The 11,319-nt window shown below is 33.0% G+C and overlaps 2 protein-coding genes across 2 annotated transcripts; one reads left to right on the top strand and one right to left on the bottom strand.

The window, feature by feature from the left end:
- The first annotated feature begins 1,603 nt into the window (after positions 1–1,603).
- Positions 1,604–3,437, top strand: LOC110665707 (uncharacterized). Its single transcript, XM_021825929.2, has 3 exons — positions 1,604–1,760; positions 2,081–2,248; positions 2,933–3,437. The coding sequence occupies exons 2-3, from the start codon at positions 2,101–2,103 to the stop codon at positions 3,193–3,195; spliced, it is 411 nt and encodes a 136-aa protein (XP_021681621.1). The 5' UTR covers positions 1,604–1,760; positions 2,081–2,100; the 3' UTR covers positions 3,196–3,437.
- A 764-nt stretch (positions 3,438–4,201) lies between these two features.
- LOC110665706 (V-type proton ATPase catalytic subunit A) lies at positions 4,202–11,319 on the bottom strand. The gene is made up of 20 exons (XM_021825928.2): positions 11,009–11,319; positions 10,199–10,325; positions 10,026–10,081; positions 9,890–9,946; positions 9,602–9,713; positions 9,470–9,507; positions 9,255–9,356; positions 8,861–8,917; positions 8,693–8,764; positions 8,479–8,580; positions 8,314–8,376; positions 8,107–8,239; positions 7,474–7,580; positions 6,636–6,830; positions 6,336–6,422; positions 6,114–6,218; positions 5,632–5,729; positions 5,443–5,521; positions 4,718–4,806; positions 4,202–4,578 (listed from the first exon to the last, which is right to left on the bottom strand). The coding sequence occupies exons 1-20, from the start codon at positions 11,084–11,086 to the stop codon at positions 4,464–4,466; spliced, it is 1,872 nt and encodes a 623-aa protein (XP_021681620.2). The 5' UTR covers positions 11,087–11,319; the 3' UTR covers positions 4,202–4,463.

Raw genomic sequence — 11,319 nt, forward strand, 5'->3', positions numbered from 1 at the left:
CAATTTTTTTTAGTTATACATTACAATGGAACGGGGATTAATTATTAAGAAAATATAAAAATAAAAAATATTTAAAACTTTAATGTAATTTTGAAATTATTTAAAAAAATAATATTTATTTAAAAAAATACTATTAAAAATGAGTATTTTTAACAAGTCAATTCCACTTTTTTTTTTTCGAAAATATAATCAAATGCTTTTAAAAATATCATTGATCATTTTTAATAACATTTTAAAAAGTATATATTTATATACTTCTAAAAATATAATTTTCAATAACATTTCAGAAGTGCGTAATTAAATATTTTTCAAAAAGTCACTATAAGAGTATTTTTAAAAATATGTAAAATAAAAGATAAAATTTTTTAAAAGTATATAATTATTATTTTTATTTGTGTTTTTTTTATTATTTTAATTTAATTATTTCCTTTTTTAATGAGTGCACAATAAAAATATATTTTAAATTTATTTAAATAAAATGATTTTTTACTATTTTAAAATTATTTAAAATTAAAATTAAATACAAAAGTAAAACAATTATAATATTATAAGAACTCTACCTAATGGATAAATTAGGAATTTTATTTTATTTTTTGTGTGTTTTAAGTTTTTTTTAGGATAAATTATAATATAATTTTTTAAATTTCATAAAATTAATAATTTTGTTTTTATATTTTAAAAATCAAATAAGTTAATTTGTCATTTTTTATTTTATCTATAGATTAATTTATTTGCTTAATTTCTATTTAATGTATCATTAATTATAATAAAAATATCAAAATACTCTCAATTCTATTTTCAATATAAAACAATTAAATTTTGATATTTTATTTTATTAACAAAATAATATTTTATATTTAAACTTTATATTAAATTAATAAATTTTATGTTTGAATTATATTATGTTCTAAAAAATGTTTAAATTATATTATTAAATTTATATTTAAATATATTAAATTTAAAATATAATGAATAAAATATAATATATATATATATATATGTATATATATGTATATTACACATTAAAGAAAAAATGATTGAATAAAATTAAAAAATAAAAAAAAATAATTGTACACCTTTAATCATGTACTATGAAAATAATATTGGGAATAATATTTTTAAAAATATATGTTATGTGATTCTAAAAATGTCATTAAAAATAGTATTTCTAAAGATATATGGCTATGTTATTTTAAAAATATAATTGAAAATTATATTTTTAAAAGAATAAGACTGTATTTTCTGATAAAAAAATTATTGATTTAACTTATAAAAAAATTTATTTCCTAATAATATTTTCTTAAATAAATATTATTTTCATATATAGTTTTAAATTCATATTAAATTTGTAAGCAGTTTTTTATTTTTATATTTTTTTTAAATAATTAATCCATGGAATGGAGGGAGTATTATTTAATTAAAAAATTATTATTTTTAATATAATTAATTATATTTAAAAATTTCAATACAAAATCTTATGATTTTAATAATGATTTAAATAAAAACAGATTTTTATATATTTTTTAAAAATTATATTAAAAGAATTTTTTATAACTATTTATTTATTAAAAAATACTATTGTAATTTATTAAATTATAGACCATAATATTATTTATATTAACCAAAATGTGTCCTGACCCACCTGGTATTGCCGTTAAAATTATGTCGTAATCTCGTCGGATTGAAGATCCATTCATCTGCGTCCAAAATTGTCTTCCTAGTTTCGTTCAGAGACTCGAGAAGTGGATTCGCAGCTCCAGGTAAGAATACGATATTAGGGTTAACGTGTATTAATTTGTATTTTCTCGTTTGGTGGTTTATATTCTGTTGGTAATAAAATGAAATTACTGTTAAAGATTTATATGGATCGCAGAATTTGCGTTTTTAGCTTTGATTGCTGTTTCATGTTCGTAATAATTAGGGTAAGGATATGATATAGAACAATGGAGTTGTGGGATTGTCCCTTTAGATTTTTAGGGATTAATAAAAGAATTATCAGGCATAAAGAGATGTATTAATTGAGAAAGGCTATAAATTTATCAAGGGAAGGTGATTTTTCTACAATTTTTCTCCTTGGCAGTCTTTCTTGATTGGGCTAAGATGTCGGCTTTTGATAATGTTGTTGGTGGGAAGCTGAAACTTAAGGGAAAAGCCTTGAATGTAAAGCCTGGTGGAATGAAGAGGAAAAAGAAACATAAGAAACACAATGATCAAGTTTCTCAAGTCTTGGAAAACGAGCTTTCTGCAGGTCTGCTATCCTCCTTTGCTTGGTCTAATTTAATTTGGTCTGGCACTTCAAATTCATTTCTTCAATATTTGCTCTTTACTTCAATTACTGTATAAAGCATGCTCAGAGATCTTGAGTGTTATATTCGGCAGCCGCCAATGTTCTTAATGTCATGTTAGTCTCTAAAGCCAGGGAACAAAACCACCGCCATGAAATTTGTCCCTTGTGAGCTTGACTCTAGGCGTAAAGAGATGGAAGGGAAGAAGAGGGAAAACTGTTGGTGTCTCAATTAACACTTACACTCCGTTTGAACGCACATACATTGCTGCTTCATAGCACTTGGTGCCATAGAAATCCGTTGAACTCACTACTGCTAAGTGGCAGCGGCTTTATTTCTTAGTCAGTTCATCTAGCCTTATGAAAGAAAGTGATGATAATGTCTAAAATTTTAGTAACAAATTCTGACCAATTTGCTGCCAATTTCTGTTATTGCCATGATTAGAGGCAAATTTTTGGTTTAACCCGTTGGTGGAAGAGGCTTATTTTTGGTCTTCCTCTTTCTAAAACTTGATTTCTGGTTGTAAATTTTTTTCCTGGATTTGAATAAAAATTACTGAGAATGGTCAAGCAGATGATATTTTCCTCGTTACAATCTTCTTTTCCTCCTCTCTATAGAATCGCCATTCATTTTGGTATATGGTGCAGGCCAAAACACAGAAGAGTTAACTGTCAATGGTGAGGATGTAGCTAACGACAGTGGCAAATTGAGCGAAGCAGGGAAGGCTGCTCTTTACGATGATCATCTGACAGCTGCAGAGAGACGATACATAGAGCAGAGAGAGAAGATTGATCTCCACAGGATGGCCAAAGAAGCTAATAAATCTCATCGTGATAGGATTCAAGATTTCAACCAGTATTTGGCGAACATGAGTGAGCATTACGATATTCCTAAAGTTGGGCCTGGCTAAAAGATCCACGGTCCACTGCTTAAAGCATGAAGACTAGCTTTCTGACATAAGCTTCTCTAGCAACTTAAGGAAAAGCATGGAGCCAAGGAAACTTGTTATTCAAAGTCTCCTCCGTTTTATTTGTAATTTCATACTTGTGTGCTTTGCAGCATATTTATTGTCTGGAGTGGATGCTAATGTTCTTGACTAGGGTGGTTTTTGTCATATGAAATTCTCGTGCGCTTTAATTGTTGATTTGTTTACACCCCTCGCAATAGTTAGAGGATTCTTGGTTGTGATTAGGGCTGAGCACAATATGGTTCAAACCGAAAAATCGAATCGAACCGATTCAATTCGGTTCAATCGGTTCGGTTTTAAAAGTTAATCGGTTTGATTCGATTTTAATTTATAAAAATTTCGGTTATTTCGGTTCGATTCGATTTTGAAGAGAAAAAATCGAACCGAACCGAATAGTGATTTATATAGTCAAATCAAATTAAATCGAACCGAATCAATTTTTGAATTAATTTATTTTTATGGAAAATTTATGAATTATATTTAATTATATATATATTAATTATTTAATTTCATTGATTAATGATTATTAGGTTCAAACCAAAGTTAAAATTAGACCAAATAATTTGAAAATCAAGTTTAAATTAAAAAATCAATCAAAAATCAAACTGATCGATTTAAACCGAACAGAACCGAATTAAAGCGGTTCGATTTGATTCAATTTTTCACTAATTTCGATTCGATTCGATTTCTAAAATTGACAGTTCAGTTTTAATAATTTAATTCGGTTCGATTCGATTCGGTTCGATTTGAACCGATTGCTCACCCCTAGTTGTGATACTCTGGAAATCTTTCATTTGATGGACAGAAATAAAAAAATAATAACAGCAGAGGAACCGCTAAAATGTGACGTGAATAACGTCAACCATATTAAATTACACAATCAATTAGTCCCCACTTTCCACAACTGAGAAATTTGAAAGATATTAATCATCCGATTAAGAGGGTAATATTTAAATGTTCAAATAATAATAAATTAAATCATACATGTTACCACCTGAATAGACCTTATTGAATAAATATATATGGAATAGTTATTGTCCCCTTCCGCCCAGTAGAACTGAAAATGAAATTTGACAGTAGTACATAGTAACTGTCGCAACCCAACTAAAATTATAGCCAAACAAAGCACCACAACATGGACAATAGACATACCAACACTGCGTCTTTATGGAATCTAACAAACAAAGAAACCAAAATTTCGAACTACTAAATCATCGGGTCTCATCATCCAGGGCACGGAAACCTGCAGTTAGATCCTCGTGCAACTTGCTGAATTTTGCCACAAGAGCCGCTTCTCCCTCTGCTGGATCCTCAAATTTCTGAGACCTGCAACCAACGATGACCAACTAGATCTTAATATAATTATCTTTGATAGTTGAATAGATTTCCCTCTTCCCCCACCCCCACCCCCTTTTTTTCATTTTCGTTTGAAGGAGACACCCGCAAGCATCATCATTTTCCTTACACTAAACGGTAGAAGAGATCTCCCAACCGATGCTTGATGAGGCTGTATGTTATCTTCTGGCCATCCATACCAGCTGCTCTCTCCACACTCTGCAAGTATAAAAGATCCATGACCATGCTACGTCTTTAGATTGTTGTACATCTATACAGATATATTTAAGCTTATCATGTTTAAACTACCAAGTACCAAAGTTTCCCATGCGCCAAACACAATGACAAAGATTCACATATTCCTTTTTTGAAGATGCCAATACTTACTACTAACACTATGTCCTGCAGAACAAAATTAGTTCACAAGGCTCCCTAGAAAAGCAAGTGTGGAAAATGAAAAGCAAGATAACTACAAAAATCAATGAAAGCACTCCACCATGATAAAACCTTATTTTCAAGCCCCTTTTCAAATCCATGTTCTCAGCAACAAAGAGAAACACCACAAGCATCACTGAAAAATTATAACTGCTACTGAAAATCACCATATTCAGAGTGGAAGGCAAGAGAAGTAAATGCACAAAGCAATTCTGTTTCTTCCCGTCACTTATTCCAGGAGAAACTTACAGAGATAAAAAAGGGGAAAAGGAGGAAGAGAAAACAATCAAAAAAGAAGGGGGCCAAAAAAAAGATCTACTAGGCATGTTATAAAATAGACTCTGGAAACAGTAAATTGAATACAAGCTGCTTCTCTCCTTCTTTATACACATGAAAAAAGGGGGAGGGGGGATGATCTACCTGATTGGCCAAATTGTAAAAATGAATTATGTTGCGCATCATCCAAACAGACTTGTAGAAAGGACAGAATTTGTCATATCTGTGTCATTCAAAAGACATTCAGAGAATCATTACTAAATTACAAATAAATTGATTGAAATCATTCAGATATATTTCATAGAAAGATTCAACAGAGAAGCTGAAGCTTACGGAGTAAATGCATTCTGAGCAAGATAGTCTTCTCTCAAAAGCTTTGCAGTCTCCAAAATGATCTTATCTGTCTCAGCTAAAGCATCCTTTCCAACAAGCTGCATACCAAAATAGCCATTGGCATTCAACAATTAGATTTAAGAAGTGCAACAAGTCTAACATTCTATTTGATTTCAGGAAGAATTGGGGTCTCAAATGGTCCAAACGACTGATCAGACAGGCCCCACAAATTCTGCTGAATGTTGTGCTCCAGAGTACATATCTACATCATCCAATTAAAAAAAGCAGGAGAATACAAGCATAAATCTGACTAATGTATAGTTCTCAGAGAAAAAATGATTAGTAACAGCATGCCCATCACACATAGCTCACCAATTCTCCATCCATACAATGTCCTCAAAAGTTAGAGGCAAGTCACATATTCCACTCATTTTGGGCCTTGGGGACTTAGAATAAAACAGATGTTGGAATAGGTAGCCTACCTGGACTATTTCATTTAGATCATCCTCTCTCTGTAGCACTTCACGGGCCTTTGTCCTGATGTTAATAAAATCTGGATCAAATTGATCATAGAAAGACTCCAGTGCCTAGAAAAAGAAGAGAAACAATAAAATAAATAATGACAGCTGCATGCAATATAGGGATCAAAGGCAAAAAGGTCTGAAAACCATTATACAAGGATTGTAAAGAAATTGCTAACGTACTGATGAGTACTTTGAGTAGGAAATAAGCCAATTAACAGAAGGGAAATGCTTCCTCTGGGCGAGTTTCTTGTCCAAACCCCAGAAGACCTATAAAAATCCAAATGGGCAATTCCATCAACAACAATAACAGATACAAAGAGGCTAAACACGTTCTGCAGATGCACCAGATGAAGAATATCACTACAGTTGCACCCAGGCCATCCAAGGAAAAAGGCAATGCTGCCTAATTTGCAATTGCACATTACTATTGGCACCTTCAAATACAAAAAGAGTCACTTAATATAGGATGTATACAATTACCTGGACAATACTGAGGGTAGCTGAAGTAACAGGATCTGAAAAATCTCCACCAGGAGGGGAAACAGCACCAACAATTGTGACGCTACCAGTTCGTTCTGGTGATCCAAGACATTTTACTTTACCAGCACGCTCATAAAATGAGGCTAAACGTGCTGCCAAATAAGCAGGATATCCACTATCTGCAGGCATTTCTGCCTGCAAGAAAAAGTCAAGTCATGAACAATTAGAGTTATCAGGATAACACATTTTTTAACAGCACAATGAAAAAGTTAACATGATAGATGCTAGTTCGCAGCTAAATGCATCCATAAAATAACAATAGAATAGTAACAAACTGTAAATCTGTATACTCTAATTATACAACACTTACCTACTATACTATATAACCCTAACTACAACTGCAATATAATAGAGTTAATAGTATGGAGGCGTTGAAGCCCTTGAATGTCGGGCTCAATGATGCTTTTACAAATGGTTCTGTAATCAGTTCATTATAATTTGATGAATATCAGAGATCATTCAATCTCTGGCAACATTCATGATTAACTATATTCACCTTCTCCATATCTATACAATGTAACTCTTGTAACTTATGATCTGTCACTGCAGGCTGCAGTTAATGGGCACATCATGACACAGGCACAAAGTAGCTTGTGTGCTAGCTGTGAATGCTTGACTTGGGTAAGATTCTATAGAACCCACAGAAGGTCAGGCACTACTATAATAGTCCATATAAGAGGGTCTACTATGCCTAAAAATATGGCTTATCAAAGCTTCAAGAAATGTGTATAAGTTTCCAGCAAAATATATCATTAAATAAGCTAAAGGAGGACCTAACCAGACGCCCAGAAATTTCACGCAATGCTTCTGCCCAACGAGACGTTGAATCTGCCATCATGCTGACATTGTAGCCCATATCTCTGAAGTATTCAGCTATAGTGATTCCTGAGAATAATAACACATTCACCCGTACAATTAACATCAAAACAAGGTATTCACAAGAAGTAACAATAGCCACACAATGTATTTGATGCACACATTTTTGCCTGTGTTGTAAATGAAATAAAGAAAATCCTAATACATTCATTTACTGATGCACAACATTTAGCTTAACAAAAGAAAATTTACGGTTGAGGTTTTTCCCAGTCAACCACTCCTAATCAACCAGCATTGATCTGACAATTTATCAATCACAAGATGCTAGATTTTGATACAAGAAAAAAGCAAAAATTAGGTGATGAGACAAACAGGAGGGATAAAACCTATTAGTATCCATTTCTAGAACTAATGTTCCCTAAAGTTAAAAATATATGATATAAGAAGATAATTAAAAGGTTAGAATTAACAGATGTTGTGAGGAAATAAAAGGTTACAGCTATAAGATAGATTATTATACTGAGAAAGCATTGGCAAGAGATTCAACTTTCAGCCAACTATTTATCATGCCAAAATATGTAAAAATTTGGATTACCTGTATAAATTGAAGCCTCACGAGCAGCCACAGGCATATTGGAAGTGTTGGCCACAAGTGTTGTGCGCTTCATGACAGATTCTTCACGGCCATCAGGTAATGTCATTGTCAATTGTGGAAAATCCATAAGTACCTGAATGATTGATTACAGTAAGAATCTCCAAGACCATAAAGAGGTGTTACTAACTAAAATAAGAGAACACATACCTCTGCCATTTCATTTCCTCTTTCTCCGCAACCAACGTAAACAACAGTGTCTGAATTAGAGTACTGTGCAAGTAAAAAAGAGTCACCTAATCAATCACTCTACATCTTCTTCATTATCATAAATGCAAACTATGCCTGACAAAAAATGAAATCTAAAAGCCTCACCTTGGAAAGAGCTTGACTAATGACAGTTTTCCCACAACCAAATGCCCCAGGAATAGCACAAGTTCCACCAAGGACAGAGGGAAAAAGGGCATCAAGAACACGCTGATTTGAAACAAATTCATCAGACATGTCACAATCCCAAAAGGTTTCTAAAATGTATTAAGAACTAAAAAAAAAAAAAAGAGCCAACGAATTTAGTATGCATGGTAAGTACCTGCCCAGTGAGTAGAGGTGTATCAGCAGCTAGCTTTGATGCAACAGGTCTTGGTGTTCTTACTGGCCAAGTCTGCACATTGAACAAGCACATGCCAAAATTTCAAAGCTTAAGATGCAAGTAAATGGACAACTCTCAAAAGTATGGCCACAAATACAAATTACAAACCTGAAGCATAGTAAACTGCTTTTTCACACCCTGAAACTCAAGCTCTAAAACAGTGTCCTAAAACGGAAGTAGAAATCAGTAAGATTTGCACAATAAAAGTTAAAGCACAACTTACAAATAAATGCAAGTTTCTCACATGTGTACAGCTCAGATAAATATAGGAGTCAAACCAATATCTATGAAAATCGTATATGAATGAATAATGACAGAAGCATCAAAGCCTACAAAAGGCACATATCACACACATGGCACTTGCACATAACAATCCTTGCAACTATAATTCTAATTCTTTACTTAATCTCATCCACAAATCAAAGCAAATATTTTACAGGAATAAACTGGACTGCAAGGACACATTAGAAGAAATCACTACAACATGGCAAAGAATACAAACCTTCAATGAATATTGACCTGGAGGTGCAATGTAAGTGATTTTTCCCATGGCATCAGGAGGAAGTGCAACATGATGCTGCATTAGACTGTTTTCAAAGACAGTCTGCATTCCAAAATACCCACAACATCTTAGATCAAATTCAATGCACGGAAACTCCGACCATACTATTTTAGAAGGAATTTAGCTAACTAAAGGTTCAAAATTAAAGAACTTACTGCATATAAGTCTCCACCAGTCACAAGATCTCCCTCACCTGTTGCCATCAAATATAATGAATTTAGGGGGATCATACATCAGAAATTCGAGGTACAGCCATCATCATATGCTAACAATTTTCCATTTGCTACCTATTTTTTTAGGCTGAAATTCCCAGGGCGTATCTTTGTCAAGGGCCGGGACAGACACACCACGAGGGATATAGACATCACCAGATCTTTTTGCAATGGTTTTCAAAGGCCTCTATTTTGATAAAAACAGGGGAAAAAAAATCAGACAAGGGCTAAACTCTAACATTGTAGTTGAGTATGCAATGTTCAAAGTTAAAAGGCTAACCAAGAAAGCCATCAATCGAAACAAAACAAAGTGACAAAGAGTAAAGCAGAGATACATAACAACTAGAAATGAAGCTATCAAACCTGAATTCCATCAAAGATATTCCCCAATATTCCTGGTCCCAATTCCACTGAAAGAGGCTGTAGGGTCAAAATGCAGTTCATAAGCACAGTTAAATACCATCTAGAATAGCAGAAAAATATTAAGTAATAAAATCACCTTGTGTGTCCGAAGAACAGGGTCATTCACCATCAAACCAGCTGTTTCCTCATAAACTGACATCAAAATTCACAAATTCCCTTCTGTTAAAACTTCTTGCAGAATTCAAGTGAAAAATGTGAGGAATAACAATTAAAGAGCAACAATTGTCAAGAATCACAGTTGTCAAGAACCTTGAATTGTGGCAGAATCTCCTTCTAGCCGAATGATTTCACCTATTAGGTTGTCATGGCCAACACGGACCAGTTCATACATAGCAGCACCAGCCATGCCATCTGCAACCACAACTGGTCCAGATACCTGCCAAAACATATTGCATTAGTGCGATAACACAAATGAAAAATAAGACGCTCATCATTTGAACAATTGATTATCAAAAAGCATTTAGATTACAGTTGATGATGAGTAAAGTTGGAGTAACAATTAAGCATTATAACCTGATTACAATGTAGAAAAAGCTCTGCACAAGTGAATGCAGCTTGATGGAATTAGCTAACAATTAGACAACCATGCAACAATTCCGATCTTCCATTTTCTCAATGTATAGCATATGCCTTATCCGGCAATAGAACACTAAACATTAAGAGATCGAGTCTGAGTGTTAGATTAACAGAACTTATTGCATTTCAAGAAAGCCGATCTATAACTTCATTGCTCGTCAAATTCATACCATTATTATTAACAAAGTATTTTGCTATCACCACGCCAAGCACATGGTAGATCCAATATTTAAAAAATATATATATAAAAATGAAAATATCACAGAGCAGATCCGATCGCTCCGAATTCAACATTGACACCATTGTTAAGAGAAACCCGTAAACTCTATCTAATAATCTTCTTTCAAAACAATCAATCACTGAACTTATCAAGTAAACTAAGACGATTTTTAATCATAAATAAGATCCAAGTACTAAAAGAATTAAGTTGGAAAACGAACGAAATGAAGCTAATCAAATTGATAAACCAAATCGATCAAATACCTTACGAACGTAACCGTACTCGCTCTCCTTCTCGGAATCTTCAAAGGTTGTCAACCGTGCACCGTACACTGATGGCATTTTCTGAGAGACTAAGGGATGTCACGAAACTGATTATTGAAATTCGATCCGACGAGCGGGACCGATTAAAACCCTAGGGTTTCAGTCAAAACAAGCAATTCACAGGTTCTAACAATGATAAATAGAGAAAGGGAGCCGTGAGAGCATGATTTATGAATATATGAATGGGAGAAAGACACAGTTATAGGCACCAGCGGACGAACACACACGGGTTTGTGATGTTGGGGTGTGAG

This window comes from Hevea brasiliensis, chromosome 13 (assembly GCF_030052815.1).
Source record: "Hevea brasiliensis isolate MT/VB/25A 57/8 chromosome 13, ASM3005281v1, whole genome shotgun sequence".
Classification (NCBI taxonomy): Eukaryota; Viridiplantae; Streptophyta; class Magnoliopsida; order Malpighiales; family Euphorbiaceae; genus Hevea; species Hevea brasiliensis.